Source organism: Podarcis liolepis, assembly GCF_965112155.1.
Source record: "Podarcis liolepis genome assembly, chromosome: 7".
Classification (NCBI taxonomy): Eukaryota; Metazoa; Chordata; class Lepidosauria; order Squamata; family Lacertidae; genus Podarcis; species Podarcis liolepis.
This window is the reverse complement of record NC_139561.1, coordinates 20,982,773-20,999,429: the sequence shown is the minus strand read 5'-3', so window position 1 is coordinate 20,999,429 and position 16,657 is coordinate 20,982,773. Positions and strand designations below refer to the sequence as shown.

The 16,657-nt window shown below is 47.5% G+C and overlaps 1 protein-coding gene across 4 annotated transcripts in view; it reads right to left on the bottom strand.

The window, feature by feature from the left end:
- AGRN (agrin) overlaps window positions 1–16,175 on the bottom strand; it is a 240,152-nt gene extending 223,977 nt beyond the window's left edge. Inside the window, exons 1-2 of one of the 4 annotated variants that reach the window (XM_083512750.1) lie at window positions 15,285–16,175; window positions 2,477–2,738 (exon numbers count right to left, since the gene is read on the bottom strand). In XM_083512750.1, coding sequence (XP_083368876.1) covers window positions 2,477–2,738; window positions 15,285–15,506 — 484 coding nt within the window. In that variant the 5' untranslated portion in view covers window positions 15,507–16,175. The remainder of the gene's footprint in view (window positions 1–2,476; window positions 2,739–15,284) is intronic. The other 3 variants (XM_083512751.1, XM_083512752.1, XM_083512753.1) reach the window with 3 other exon arrangements.
- Window positions 16,176–16,657: the final 482 nt, after the last annotated feature.

Sequence of the window (16,657 nt, the reverse complement as noted above, 5' to 3'; positions counted from 1 at the left end):
GTGAAGGAAAAGAAGAGGGAAGCCGATACAGAACATTAGAAATCTCAGCTCTGAACCAAAGAGTCACCAGTTCAAGAATCAAATGCATATGGCAAAGTTTCCCAGACTTCTAATACCTTAGAAGCATAATGGAAGCCCTTGAAAAATCAGATTTGGCCCCTGAGCCTTTTGGGTGCCTAGCCTGGATTTTTCTCTTCCCTTCTTCCCTCCTCCTCCTCCTCCTCCTCCTCCTTTTGTGTCATATCTCTTGGATTGTAAACCTGAGGACAGGGGCTGTCTTGCATTTAATTGTACAGTGGTACCTCAGGTTAAGAACTTAATTCGTTCTGGAGGTCCGTTCTTAACCTGAAACTGTTCTTAACCTGAAGCACCACTTTGGCTAATGGGGCCTCCCACTGCCGCTGTGCGATTTCTGTTCTCATCCTGAAGCAAAGTTCTTAACCTGAGGTACTATTTCTGGGTCTGTAACCTGAAGTGTCTGTAACCTGAAGCGTCTGTAACCGAAGGTACCACTGTACAGCTGTTTTTTACCACTGCAGTTTATTATTGTAGAAACGTATTTTTTAAAAAAGTAAAAAGGTACAAATTGTATGTAAGCTACTCTGGGAAATTTTCTCAGCTGAAGAGAGGGATAAAAATGTTCTAGTAATACTAATAATAATGGCAAGAAGATCATTTCAGCCTCAAGTCTTTAGGAGGCTTCCCCCCCCTTCTTTCTTGTTTGTTTCAGAGGCCCCAGAAAGAGAGGAGTAGAGGCAAAGACTGACTGGAATGTTTATTTGCTGGCTCAACCAGGATTCCAGCAGCCTTCTGTCTTATTTGCTCACCTGCTCCTTGGGCTGAATTTGTGGGCTCTGCACGAGAAGTGGATTTCTTTTCAAAAAACGAAACTCACACAGAAAAATCAATACAGCCTTTGGGCAGAAGCATGAAGTCAGGTACATTTCAGAAATGCAAGCTCACATGTTCCTAAGCGACATTGGATTAATCATGGATCATACTGGGGGCCACCTCCTACCAGTAAGAACATCATAAAAGCATATGAAGAGCCTACTGGATCAGGCCAACGGCCCATCAAGTCCAGCATCCTGTTCTCACAGATGCCTATGAGAAACCCGCAAGCAGGACTTGAACACAAGAGCCCTCCCCTCCTCCTGTAGTTTCCAGCAATGGGTTTTCATAAGCAGAAGCACCTCCAGTTGTGGAGGCAAAGTATAGCTAGTAGCCATCGATAGCCCTCTCCTCCAAGAATGTGTCTGATCCTCTTAAGCCATCTAAGGCTCTTAGGCCATCCCTGCCTCCTGTTCCATGCCATGCATAATTCTATCTACTTCTATCATGTCTCCTCTTACTTGCCTTTTCTCCAACCTAAAACGTCCCCGGAATTGCAACCTTCCTTAATAGGGGAGTCGCTCAAGCCCCTTGATCCTTTCAGTTCCTCTTCCAGCTCTTTTTATCATTTTTGAGGTGAGGCGACCAGAACAGTACACAGTATTCCAAATGTGGCCGGCACCATAGTTTGGTATAACACGGCATTAGGGTATTGGCAATATTATTTTCATTATCAGATGAAACATCGGGGCAGTCAACTAGAGGGGAGCAAAAGCGTGCTTCCTTCTACAACGAGGCTCCCAAATTCAAATTGGAAGACAAGGTTCATCTAGTCCGGAACCTGCTTCCAACAGAGGCTGAAAGAAAGAAAAAGTATACAAACACAATAGCAACTCCTTCTTTTAAACTCCGTCCTCCAAAGCAAGTGTTAGCAAGAGGTAAACTGCCTCTGAACATGGAAGCTCCATCTAAAGCTTATGCTCCAATTGGAACACATTCGATTTCACCCTGTGCCCTGCTTCCCAAGTCAAGATTCCAACTAATGCCCAGCAAGATGCAAAACCATTTACAGTTGCCACTCTCAGAAGTGCTTCCCATTCCATCAAAAGATTTAGGGTCCAGAAAGCAAAATCCAGCCGAGCCAAAAGTTTCACCATTCATAACACCACAGCCTCATGGGACACGGTAATCGAGTCATATAACACAGCAGCACAAAATGTGGTACCATGTGCAGAATATTCAGCTGCCTGCCTGTGTTGGTTTTTTAAAGAACACGCATCAAGTTCCTAGTCCTTCGTGATTGTGAAATCGCGCTTTAAAGAATGTGAGAGACCTCTGGTGAGATCTCAGAAGTTGGAGAGGTGGCTGAATGTGATTTCTAGTGGTTGGGAGGGATCTTCAATGTCCAGCACAGCACTCCTCCACCCACCCTGGACTAACGGAAGCAGAAAAAAACAATACAAAACAGCAAAAGTGGTGTAGAAATAACAAGTTATTTGCTTGAGGTATGCAAGACTGCAGAGGGCATTTGCCCAAACAGACTGAAACCTTTCAGTATACACAAAATCTAGCCATGCAGGACAGGCAGGTTGAAATCTGCACACTTTAGGCAAAGTCTGAACAGCAAAAACAACAACAGACCTACCTTCCACACAGTGCTCCACCTCTTCCAAATTGCGCAGTGTAATCCGCATGAGGCTTGAGTTGAGCATCAGTTCGTTCTTGTGAGCAGGCCACATATAATGTGGGGCAGGGTTGACGAAGAAAATCCGGGTGTCCCCTGTAGACACCTGGTTGTCGCAGATCAAGGGGTCCCCAAATCCCCCAATCATGACTTTGTTTCCACCTTCCAGGAGGATCTCGTGAGTCACAACCTCTTTGCCCTTCAGATACCGCCAGACCCTCACCTGCAGAATGAAGAAGGCAGGACATTTATTATTACAAAAGCCCATCGATGATGTGATGGTTGAGATGGGTGGAGAACCTCAGGCCTGGTGAGGGGCAGCTACAGGCTTCTCTGTCAGGACCTCAGGACTCTTCCCCCACCTCACGACCCATCCCTGGGGCTTTGCACCCTCCTCAGGTGTTTTTGCCTGGCTGAAATGTGCCCTTGAACTGCCTTTTGCTTGCCTGGACAAAGGGACCGTGTGTGGTGGTTTGTGTGTGAGGAAAAACTGGGCTACTGTGCAATGATGAAATTTGCATTAATTGACCTGCACACTTTTGGCCCTGCCCACTGCTGGTATGTGGCCCCCAGAATGTTGTCCACAAGGAAATGTAGCCTCTGGGCTGGAACTGGTTCGGAATCAGGGCTATGGGAGACCTCACATTCAGAACCAGTGTGCCACCAAATATCAGGAATAGGAGGAAGAGAATCCAAGTGGCCACTCTGGGGGGAAAAATGCCTTTCTAGTGAAACAAAGGCTACCTAAACATAAGCAAATGCTTGCTCCTATTTATCCATCCCCAACAGTTGAGACTTAAAAGATGGAAAGCTCCTTAGAGAAACAGACATGTCCGCTCCCTTACATCACTTTGTCAAGTGCATGCACTTGAAAAACACAGTAAATACTTCTGTGATGACAAACCTTTGTTAAGTGTTATATCCTTGAAGGGTTGTAGCTCTGCTTTGCATGCAGAAGATGGCAGGGTCAATCCCCAAGTATGGCTGGGACTGTTGCCTACATGAAACCCTGGATAGCCACTGCCAGCCAGTGCAGGTAATACTGAGCTAGATGGGACCAATGGCCTGACTCTGTAGAAGGCAGCTTCCTATGACCCCACATCCTTGGACAACACCGTAATATTTCAATAGTGACCACCCCTATTGAAAACTGGGCCGGGTCCATGTGCAGCAAATTCCATATACAGTGGTACCTTGGGTTAAGAACTTAATTCATTCTAGAGGTCTGTTCTTAACCTGAAACTGTTCTTAACCTGAAGCACCACTTTGGCTAATGGGGCCTCCCGCTGCCGCCGCTACACGATTTCTGTTCTCATCCTGAAGCAAAGTTCTTAACCCGAGGTAATATTTCTGGGTTAGCGGAGTCTGTAACCTGAAGCGTATGTAACCTGAGGTACCACTGTTCACCAATCCCTCCAAAGTCCCAGCCCCATATTCCTAGGGGTGGCTTTACATCTCTGCTACCGAGGAAAGAGAACCGTTGGCACAGGTGGAGAGGCAAGCTGGAGCACAGGAGGACTTGATCTGATGCCATAACAGAATCCGCAGGCCTTTTTATTTCCTGTCTGGGCACATCTCAAGCATACGTCATTATGGGCATGGATGTTGCAAGGAGGCCACTTGCGATTGCCTACTGCAGTACCCAGAGAGAGAGAGAGAACCTCTACGATTCTGAGACAGCAAAGACAAACCATCAACGTTTGCCATATCAGTACTACAAACCATCAATGCCGGTCATATCGGAACTACTTCCATGAGAGGAAAAAACAGGCACTCGTAACAAAAATAGAAAACTCTAAAGCTGAGCTGAGGACCCTTTTTCATCCTGAGGGCCACTTTCCCCTCACAGAGACCTTTCGGGGGCCACATGCTGGTGGTGGGCGGGTTCAGAAATGAAAGTGGGTGGAGCAACAAATGTAAATTTTTCGTTCATACGATAGGTTAGTTTCACATACCGCTGTCTACCCTCCATCCAAGAGGCATGGTCAGGGTTCAAGGGCACATTCCAGTCAGGCAAAAAACAAACAAACAACACTTGAATGTGTGAAGCAAGCTGGGGGGCGCATGGCATGGGGAGAGCCCTGTGAGCCAGGTGGAGAGGCCTGGGGGGATGCCTGCATTTGGCCCCCAAATCTGATGCATACCCTTGGTCAAGTTACAGCTGCAGGGAGGGTGTAACAAAACTCCTCTCCTTCCTCTTGCACTCGATTTTTTAAAGCACAAACAAACAAGGGAAAGCAGTACTCTTTAAATCACAGGAAAAGTGCCAAGCTTCCGTCACCTAAAAGCAAATCTCACCCCCTTTTCAGTGTCAAAAATCCCAACTGCAGGCCTTGTTTTCCTGGCGCGAACATTTTCCACAGACTGGCGAACTGCCAGACCCACTTCAGTGGAGAGGAACAATCACAGACCATAGCTTGTCCATCCCCTGTCCCCCCCACTTCTCACTGTAATCAGCTTGGGGGTTTTGTTTCCATGATTTTAACACCAGCAAAGGTGCCCGTTTCTCCCTGCCTGCGAAAAATCTGGGGCGAGCTCGCTGCCTCTGACAGGGCACAGAGAACGCGGTAATAAACATGCCGAAGCTCAGGTTAAGAGGGGCCACCTGAAGCCGCAGAGATTTATGGAATGCATCTCTTCCCCGCCGGGAACAGAGCCAGTTCCAAAACCATGCCAAAGGAGGCATGAAAGGCCCTTCGCACCAGCTGCCTGCCAAGGTGCGCCCTGCAGGTACACTTTACCCCAGATTCAAGTTGAGGCAAGGGAAGAGAAAAGGAAAAAAAGAAAACCACAGGATGAACCCCACCCATTTTATTTGCAAAGGCACAAGAAAAAGGGATTTGCAGCTCAGCAGCAAAGGCAAAGACTGGCCTCACATCCCAGCTTGAGTGCAAAGAGATGCTTGGGTACGCCGTGCACATGGGTAGGGGAACTAAGGAAGCCTAGTACTGTCTACACTGATTGGCAGCAGCACTTCAGGGTCTCAGGAGTCTTTTTCCCTAACCAACATAGAAATGCTGGGGATTGAACCTGGGACCTTTCTGCATGCAAACCAAATGCTCTAACCTTTGAGCTATGGCCCTCCCCACTAACTCCTGGTCATTCCCACCCCAAGCATAATTTATCTGAGCAGAGTAATTTAGATGGGAGGGCCCTCTCTCTTTTTAGTTGGTACTGTTAATCAATTGCAAGGGAGAATTGTTGCTGATTTACCGCAAAGGAGTTATAGATTGACCAGTAGATCCCCATCAGACCACCTCTGATAAAGACAAGTCGCTTTATTTATTTTGTATGAGTACACTGTGGCTCAGTGGTAGAGCATATGCCTTAAAAAGAGGAGGTCGGTCCCCAGGTAAAACAGGGAGAATATCCCCTGTCTCAAACCCTGGAGAGGCACTGCAAATCAGTGCAGATGATGCTGAGCTGGGTAGACAAATGGTCTGCCTCAGTAGCATCCTATGTTTCTGTGTGGTAAGCAAAGGGATGTGGCTCCATAGTACAGCAGCGGCTTTGCATGCAGAAGGTCCCAAACTCAACTCCCAACATCTCCAGGAGAGAACCCTACCCAAAACCATGGAAGGTCACTGCCAGTCAGTGCAGACAATACTGAGCTGCATGGATCAAGGGTCTGACTCAGTATAAGGCAAAAAACCTGTGTTCCAGCATCTGCAGAGAGTGAGAGAGAGCTGGGTCAAACTCTGCAAGCAGCATTTTCAACCCTCTACTTCTCATGAGGGGAATGAATGGATGGGATGGGAAGGTCATACAGTATATGCAGAGACACTGAACTCATCAAGGGCAATTAAGACTCCTTGCACAGTGAGTCACCAGGCACGTGAAGAATTTATTTTAAAAAGGGGGGGGGGACTGTGAAGGAAGAGACATAAGGAGATCAAGCCTGGGAGATAACAGTGGCAGTTAAGACCCTTCCAGCGACAAAAGTGTGCTTCAGAGAGATTTATAAAGACAGCGAGAGCAGGGGCCGTGGAAGACAAAAATGCTTTTACGAAATATCTTGCGTTTAAATTACAGCTGGGAGCATTAATGGGTACATCCAATCAATTAGCTGAGGATGGAGAATTCCTATTAAAAATGTGTGTGGGGTTAATTGGACAGTCATTCCCCTCCTTACACACACACACACACACACACATATGGAGGGGAGGTCTGCCTTTTAAGGGAGACCAAGGGTTAAGTCCCATTATCTTTTGCCTGCACATCCCCACCCCTCAAACCCGCTCCCATGGGACTGCTGTGACATCACGGAACATTCACCACACATTCCAAATACTCAGGGGTGGGGGAAACATCAGCTATGGAAAGCAGGACAGGAAGGAAAGGAACAGAGCTGTCCGCAACATGTGGCAGAGGGATGCAATTTTCCCAGGCGACACATATGAGGAGGGGGTGCTGCAGGAGCAGTTCCCCCACTGCTCCCACCACCACCAATTCTCCTTTCATGCATCCCCTACGGTAGCCCACTGCAATAGAGGACCCTGTCTCGCTGCCAGTTTTGGAGTCAAGATTCAGTGAGTTAGATCAAAAGGCTAGCATACCTGATACAGAACTGGATAGGCCAACCTCCCTTTTGCACCTGGGTTAAAATAGCAAGCACGAACTGTGGACCTAACACATGCAGAAACCTCTCTCCCCCCCTCCCCAGGCTGATAAAGAGCCCTGTGTGACTCAAAAGATCAGATACAACATTCCACACAGGAGCTGGTCTGAGCAAAGGGGAATAGGGGGAGGGAAGCGCAGCTCATACACTCAAGTATTTCGTCCACTGGCTTCTGACTCAGAGAGCAGACAATGAACCTGGGTCAACAGCACAGAAGGGCGCACACACACACCTCGATTCTTCTCCTCGCTTAGTAACTCCATCCAGCAACAGGGAAGCAAGATGAGCAAGTCTCCATCCCAGCATTTGCCCTCTGTCCTTCCTCTCCGCCCCCACCCCCCACACGATTCTTAATCAGTTAGCAGGGAAAGCAATGCCTGGAAGCAATCCGCAACTGTTTAAACAGCATTAGCTCTAATTTCTTTCATTGGCTCTATCTCACTCATCTTTTGTGTATATTGGAGGCTTCAGCCTGGGAGGGTTAGGATTTAACCAGCAGAGACGGAGAAACTTCAGCGGAATGCACAGCACATCTTCAGAGAGCACTTTGACAGCGGACCACCCAGTCCTTATTAAAACATTCCCAACTGGGGGAGAAGCAGAACTGGAGGCGGCAGGTGGGGGAACATCACGCCATGAAGCAGCCCGGCCAAAGGTTCTCACTGCAACACCTCAAACAGGTTAAAATCCAGGGTGTTGTATGCCATCCGTTATGCAACCTCCAATCACTGACAGAGGAAAATTAGGTACAAATTGGCCGATGAAAGATTTGTATTTATTTATTTTAATCAACACGCCTATGCTATACGTTAAATGCCTGCACAATCTGAATCTTCCCTCCCATGAAGCTGCAATGGGCAAACCAGTTTAATCACCAGCAAAGGCCTAGATCCAGTGGTGGTGGTAGTGCGCCTTAGTTATAATGCTGATTCTATGAGATCCTGGTTCTGGCTTCATCTTCTCTCGCACCAAAAGGGCTCAGAATGGCACAGATGGGTCCACCACCATCCCCACCGCTTCTCCTCTGCAATATCCTCAGAACAGCCCTGCAAGGCACGTTAGGTTGAGGACACAACTATACCTGCCAAGTCCAGCATGGGATTCACAATGACTCACATCACTTATCTGGTAAGTAAAGGCAGGGTACTGGCAGCTCTAGGGCTTATCTATGCCCTGCCCACTGATTTACCCATATGAATACAACCTCCCCGAGCCATTTTTAAACAGGTCATCATCCCCCTGCCCAGCTTTTGGAACAGAGACATGTCCTGCTTGTCTGAGAGAGGTCTTCTGCAGGTGCTGGATTAGGCCTCACTCTCACCCTCCAATTTTCCATCTAAAACACATACACACACATCTATATTTGGCTAATGCACATTTGCCAATGTATAACTTTACCCAGATAGAGAAAGGTGTAAAGCTTTGAAAGTATTTCACCCCAGTTCTCCCTCTTCCAATCTTTATTGGGGAGCGGACAAAAGGGGGCTTTGGGAAGATGGGCTGCAACTGGCCAGTTTTCCTCACCCTCCCTTGTGGTTTATCCAGTCACACACAGACACAGTGGAGATTTTGAGTTCCCGTTCATGAACAGCAAAACCTCCCCACACACCATTTACAAAAGCGGTTCTTGGACTACAACATGCTGCCATTTCGAAAACGACTTGATAGAACAGGAAACTGCCCCCCTGAAAAGCCTTCCCTCATGCCCTTAAGGTGTGCAGAAGTAGCTTGGCAATCACTGCCATCCGCAGCCAACAACAATTTGGGCAAATGGAGCCTGAAACAGCAGAGAGCTGCTGAGCCTAGACAATACTGAGCCAGATGGACCATTGGTCTGACTCAGTAGAAGACAGCTTCCTGTGTGCCTCTGTCCATCCCCCGCTCCATGTTCCACACTTTGAAGGAACAGCTGCCATGCAAATTTGGAATCCGCTAGGTTCATTCCTCCACACAAACATGTGGGGAGAGGCACAGCTCAGCAGGAGGACATCTTTTCTGTGTGCGGAAGATCCCAGGGTCAATCCCCATACTCTCCAGGTGGTGCTACCTGAAGACATTTTGTGTGCAAAGCATGCACACTATCACTGAGCTAATTTCATAAGCCTACGGCTTCCATTAGCCATAGGAAATGAGAGCTGGACCATAAAGAAGGGTGATCGCCGAAGAATTGATGCTTTTGAATTATGGTACTGGAGGAGGCTCTTGAGAGTCCCATGGACTGCAAGAAGATCAAACCTATCCATTCTTAAGGAAATCAGCCCTGAGTGCTCACTGGAAGGACAGATCCTGAAGCTGAGGCTCCAATACTTTGGCCACCTCATGAGAACAGAAGACTCCCTGGAAAAGACCCCGATGTTGGGAAAGATGGAGGGCACAAGGAGAAGGGGACGACAGAGGACAAGATGGCTGGACAGTGTTCTCAAAGCTACCAGCATGAGATTGACCAAACTGCGGGAGGCAGTGGAAGACAGGCGCGCCTGGCGTGCTCTGGTCCATGGGGTCACGAAGAGTCGGACACGACTAAACGACAATGGCTTCCATTCACTTATACCAGGGGCTGGCTAACCTTTTTTGGCCTGAGGGGCAGATTCAGCCTGGGGAGGGGGGCACATGCCAATGGTGGATGTAGTCACCCCACACTCTTGCATGCTCACACACAAGCAGAGTGTCATCCACCCCCCTCAGCAGATCTGGGTTGATTAGCAGAGGACAGAGGGTTACTGCTTGCTCTTCACTCATCAAATGACTGATCTGATGAGCCAGGAGGGGTTCACTGACATCTCCAACAGGGAGCTGGCCTCTGCCTACTCCAGCTCTGCATCCGTATTTCTTTTCCATTTTGCCCCCCCCCCCCGCCAAAATCAGTGGGGGTCTCTGGTAGAGGGGGACAGTTCCAGAAAGAAATACTTGAGGGGGCTCGATCAGGGAAACAGAGCCACCCCTGCTTTATGCCAATGCCTTAATGGTGGGAATGGTTGCCAATCTCTGCAGATTCTTACTTGACAGCAACTCTTAAACAAAAGGTATGTTCAGAATTACCCCTTGACTGGTGGCCACTGGGAGTGACAGGGCAGAAGCCCGGGGAGGGCCAACAGTAGGTGAAGTCAGAGTCAATGATATTCAGAGTCAGACCCAATGAGAGATGAAGCCAGCTAATTCCTGGCTTGGCCCCACACTACGTCCTGCCGAATTCTACTAGGGTGGTACTTAGACAGAGTGACAGCAAAGGCTACCCCCTGGACAGATTGCAAGGAGGAAATCAGGCACATGGACTCGCCCTGTGAGAAACCAACCTCCACTGTTCTCAATACCCTTGATTAAATAATAAATAATTAAATAATAGTGTGGTTAATTATTATTTTTAAAGGAAGCTGTGTTAGCCCATAAAGGGGGGGGGGCGGGAATCATCATCAGTATGGCCTGTGCAGGTCCTGCTGACCCCAGTTCTCCTGGCATACTTAGAAACAGAAGATCTTCCTGCAGTTAACCAAGATTTCTGTTCCAAGACCAAACACAAGCTATACCTTGTAGCGGCAGGGGTTATTTGCAGTGGTAATAAGCAGTGAGTCTGCAGCAACAGGGGTCAATCTTGAGGAACATTTTACAGCATGATGGCGTCCAAACATATTCACCCAGTCGGTGTGACCTTTTCCTTCCCATCAAAATTCCTCCCCTGCCAGAATTTGCATTGCGAGCTCCACGGGGCAGAGGGCTCTCTGGGTTAATCCTACTCTAGAAAAGCTCCATGCCTACCAACGCTGCAATATAAATAAAAGAAATTGTCAGCAACCATGCTGGGTCATTCTTGTTTCATTTTTTTTTTAATTACACAGGTTTAGTGGAAGAAGAGGGAACATACTACACTCTTCCAAGCTGGTGGCTTTGAAACTTTCCCAGCCTGGAAGTATAAAGGCAATGTGCTCTACTGCAGACACTTGGAATTGGGTTTGCTTAAAAGCAGTCTTGCAAAGATGTTGCCTGCTCCGGGGTTAGCCGCACTTTTTAAGAAGGCTACTCTCCATCTAAAAATACATAATTATGTACTGAAGCTTTTCAAGTCGCCCAATGAAAAACATGTGTCCTTGCTTTTTTCTTTTAAAAGGAACTTGTTTAGATTTAGAAGAAGGAAGGTTACAAAGAAAAGACCTGCCATCAATCAAAACAGAAATATACTGGTGCAGCGATTCTCAAGATTACATTTCCACTGACTTTGAGATCTAGACAAGATTGTGGGGAGGGTGTGTGTGTGTGTGTGTGTGTGTGATCAGCTGGTTTAAAAGTACAACAAGCAACATGAAGTGAGGGTGGTGCTCACCTTTCCAAATTAATCCACTGTGAAATTGGGGGGGGGGGAGAGGGAGATGGACAGACAGACAGATTTAAATCAATCAAGTTCAAGTAATTGCTCTTCACAGATGGAAGGCTGTCTGCTGTGCCTCCACGTGGGTCAGTGTTCTCAGCTTGCCTCCTTCCACTATGATGGTGGTGGTTCATGCAGAAACCTAAGAGGGTGGGCTCCTCCAGTGGTGGGTAATTAACTTCTTAATCTTTACACACACCCTAAGAAGTCAGGAAGAGACCATAGCTCATTGGCAGGGTGCCTGCTTTTCATGCCAGCTTCAATCCCCAGCATCCCCAGGTAGCGTTGGGAATATTATCCTTCCTGAAATCCTGGGACAGCCGCTGCGAGTCAGTGTAGACAATATTCAGCTACACAGACCAATGGTCTGACTCAGTATAAAGCAGTTTCCTATAATCCTATTAAACAAAGGGACATATCTCCGTGGTAAAGCATCTGATCTGTAGGACAAAAGGTCTCAAGTTCATTCCCCAGTATCTGCAGGCAGGACTGGGAATATTCCCCTGTTTGAAACCCTGGAGAGACAGCGCAAGTCAGGGTAGCAATACTGAGCTATTTGGACCAGTGGTCTCCCTCTGTATCAAGCAGCATCTTATATATCAACTTCCTTGGGTACAAGGATAAAGCATCCCTCCCATCTCAGTGGGCCTAAAGGTTTGGGAAACCCGGTTGGTTAAAGGCAAATGAACTTGGCAGATACTTATCTTAGGACTGCACTTAGTGAGTGATTCAAGCTTGCAGGGATGCTATGCCTTACATCAGCACTCCCCAATGCGGCGCCTATCAGACACTGCTAGACTACAGCTCCCATCATACGTGTCCATTGCCCATGCTGGCCACAGCTGATGGGATCTGGAGTCCAAAATTATCTGGGGGTCGGAGGAAGGTTGCTTTACGTCGCATAAAGTGCTCCATTCTTTCATCTTAGACTTACAGAACGGAGACCCGAAACTGAGTGGCTCTGCATGCGGACAGTCCCAGGTTAAATTCCCCCTGGCATCTACAGTTAACAGGATCAGGAAGCAGGTGAAGGAACTGCTGGACTGCAATGAACAAACAGTCTGACATGGTATATAAAGGCAGCTTCCTAAACTTGCAGTTGTTCATAGAGGTGGAAGGAAGCAACCTTTGAAGCGGAACAGAAGAACATCAGAAGAGCCCTGCTGGATGAGGGCAAAGGCTCATCCAGCCCAGTATCCTGTTCTCACAGTGGGCAACCAGATGCCACAATGGGAAGCTTGCAAGCAGGAACCAAGCGCAACCACACTCTCCTCTCCTACATTTGCTGGAGACATGTACTGCCTCTGACAGTGGACACAGAGCACATAGCCATTGCGGCTAATAACCACAGATAGCCTTCTCCTCCATGAATTTGTCTCATCCTCTTTTAAAACCATCCAAGTTGGTAGCCTTCCACCCACAATGTTCAGGGGCACTTTTAGTTCAGATGCCTCATGCTATCCTAAGGCTGAATACAGTCCAGAATTGAACTGACATCACACCAAGTTCTAGCCAGATTTAGCCACTTGGGTTGTGCATGCACCATAAACCTACAGTGCATATTCCCCCCCCCCCCAGGGAATCCTGCGAATTGTAGTTTACAGGTGCTTGGAACTGTAGCTCCGTGATTGTTAAACTACAGTTCCCAATATCTTTTTTTTGGGGGGGGGTGCTTTAAATGTATGGTGTGTACGCAGCCTTGGACATCACCAAGACCAAACTGGATGAATTAAGTTTGCGGATCTTGGGGGGGGGGGTGTTAAGAGTCCACAGAGCGCACAAACCTTTTATCTTGTGGTAGGGTACAGACATCAGGTGAAGGAAGAAGGCGGCTTCACCACCCAGCGCTTAATGAATTTGCAGAACTCATTGTTGCAAGGATGAAGCGATGGCTTTATAACACAGGATCATGGGGGGAAATATTGAAGGTTACGTCAGCCTTGCATATTACTGTTTAAGGGGTCACTGTGGGCAACAAGGAATTCCACACAGGTGACTTGATCAGGCTGGCAGAACAGGGATGGCTCACTCTACCCCACCGACAGCCATCTATTTCTGCCTTAGTCGCAGAGGATGCTAAACCCTTTCCTCCAAGGACAGCATGAAAACCAAGGAGGTTGTTAGACAAGGGTGACTGAGATCCATCCCTCCTTTGCAAGCTAGTTTAATGGAAAGCATTTGTTTTTTACTAGCCTAAGGCTTACAGACAAGGTTGGGTGTGGTACGGTCTGTTCTGTCAATGGTTATTAGTTGTGAAAACTATAGAACTTCCATGTTCTGAGGCAGCCTATCTAGAAGTACCAGCTGCAAAGTACAACTGCAGAGGAGGACCAATGCCTTCATGCCCCTAACACTTATGGAGCTGGGATTGTAGGCTGACCCAGAGCAAGGTCAGTCTTAGATATCTGTGAGACGCAATTACACACTTGGGAGTAAGCTATCTTGCTGGAGTCCACTGGGACTACTCAGAAGGAAGTGGGAAAGTGGGAAATAATTCCAGGCCTGAGCTCCACTGAACTGATATTTGCTCAGTTAACAAAGCCAATCCTATGGCCTCAGAAGAAATCCTTGCTGTACCCAGTGGTGGTTGCTCTCAGATAAGTATCCATGCATATGGAGATGGGATGCAGCTCACTGGCAGAGCATCTGCTTTGCATACAGAAGGTCCCAGGTTCAATCCCCAAGGTAAGCCTGGGAGAGAACCCTTGTCTGAAATCCTGGAGAGCTGCTGCCAGTCCATGTCAACAATACTGAGCAAGATAGACCAGTGATCTGACTCTCAATTTAAGGCAGCTTTCTGTGTTCTATAGTATTACAGTGGGTTTTATTTTTTGGCGGGTGGGATAATACATAGCAATTATTTATCTGGAACTTCAGCCCATTTCAAACTGTTTTTAAATAACTGGTTCAACAAGCCGCTATCCTATTCTGGCTCAAAGTGAGTGTTGTCACTGGCACCAAGAGCACTGTTCTCCTACAACACCTTCCTTGCATTTTCTTTGGGAGCAAATATATATATATATATATATATATATATATATATATATATATCTCATTTTTAAAACTCCCCGGGAATGTACCAAAAACAACATAACCGTGAACAAGCAAAAGAAGAACTTCACACCTCCGAGACACCTTTTGTTTTTCAAATGTTCAGTTTCTACTTTTAATTTTTCAAAAGTGATAAGTCACTCAACTAAAAAGGCAACATCACCCTTTAGTTCTAGCAACAGTTGTGAAATGGGTGGCAATCGGCGGGTTGGGGGGGGGAGGTGCGGATGTATTTGTCCATTCACTTATTGAACAGGGGAAAAAACAGCATTTCAGTCCATGCCCACCCACGGAAAACTCAACTATTTCTTGGCGGGGGGTGCAATCAATGTAAGAGGCAGTTAAGGGCCTGGCGTCGGAAATAAAGTTGTTTCTAAGTTGGCCTGTTTCAGTCAGAAATAGCAGCAAAAAAAAAGTTCCAGAGATGTCCAGTGGGGCTACTCGGATGTAAGTTGTAAACTAGGAAATAGGAGCGGGTGTGTGGGGAAAAGAATCTTTTCCAAGCCTGACTCCTCCCCAACCCAGTTTGTTCCCATCGGCAGGTTTGCAATTAAGAGATCGACAAGTTGCGGGGGGGGGGGGGTGTTATAAATTATCTTTAAAAAAAAAAGCAGAGACAGAGAAAGTTTTGCGAGAGAGTGAAGATCACAACACAGAGCATGGGGAACAGTGAAGGTTTCAACCCAGCCAGGAAGCGCAGCCGATTGAGTGTGAGCCCATCTCCCTCTGCCCCGAATTACCTTGCAAGAGTAGGTCTGATGAACCGGATCCACGTTCACGATTTCCTCCACCGTCCCTGTGAGGACAACGTTGGCTTCTTCCTCCCTCCTCTCCAGTTCCCTCTCGGGACAACTTCCATTGCAACTGCCCAGCCACGATGCCAGCAGCAGCGGCGGCAGGAGGAGGCGCAGGAGGCGAGCGCCAGCAAAGGGGGACCCGGGGGCTCGCTTTTCCCACCCCATCGCGGCAGAAAAGCAATCCGGGCGCGGGATGGGTGGGTGGGTAGAGGAGGCTTGCAAAAAAGAGAACGAGAGAGAGAGAGAGGAGAAAAGGTAACAGGAGGGAGGCGGAGAGGAGGGGGGGCGGGAAACAGCTTTGCTGGAGAGAGAGGGGGCGAAAGGATCAAGCCCTTACAAACTGCACAGTTGCACCCCCAAAATGGGATTTTGCAGAGGGAGGAAAGGAAGGTTACTTTTATTGCAAAAGGGGGTTGAAAGGAAAGCTGGTTGAGGGGAGGAGAAAGCTAAAAGAAAGAGGGGAGAAAGGGATGGATTTCTAGCTTTGGTGAGGCAGAGAGAAAGAGAGATTTGCTTCTCCTGGTTTTCCTGCCCCTGCTTCTCTCGCTCTCGCTCTCTCTCCAGTGTGAGAAAAGGCAAAAGGGGGGTGGGAGGGAATTTGCATGCGATCTGAATTGCTGATAAGGAAAAAGGGGAGGGGGGAAGCAGAGGGGAGGGTTTGCGAAAAGGAAAGGGGGGGGAGGAGAAGAAGAAGAAGAAGAGAAAGCCTAGCTTCGCTCCTGGCTGGCTCCCTGCCTGCTGCTCTGCTTCTGTCTTCTTTGCAAAAGCGAAAAGAAAAAGAAAGAAAGAGCTGGAGTAATAAGGGGAGAAACGCCACCCGCAGGAAATACAGCTCACATCAGGTTAATGGATAATCAGTCCGCCAAACGTGATGTGACTTTTAAAGGTGCAGCTTAAGACGGGCAGAAGAGGAAGTGGAGCAGTCTTCTGCTTGGAGAGCTCAAGTAGATTTATTTTTATTTATTTATTTTTTAAATCACAAGCCTTCTTTCTCAATGTGCTCTCTTGGCTTGCACCTTCTGCTTGGATAATTAGATTTTATTTGTGATATATATATTTAAAACTAGGGTGCAAAAAGCGGGGAGGGCTCTTGCACCTTTAATAGTTTCGTAGAAAAGGGCGGTCCCTCTTCAACACAACAATTAAAGGTGCACGAGCCCCTCAGCTTCTTTCCAATCTGACCACCAACTTAGCTTTTTTTGGTTTCAAAAAAAAAGATGGGACAAATTCATGGACAAAGCTATCAGTGGCCACTAGCCATGATGACTATGCTTTTGCTCTTTCTTGGTTTTGCTCTTTCTAGTTTGCAAATGTGT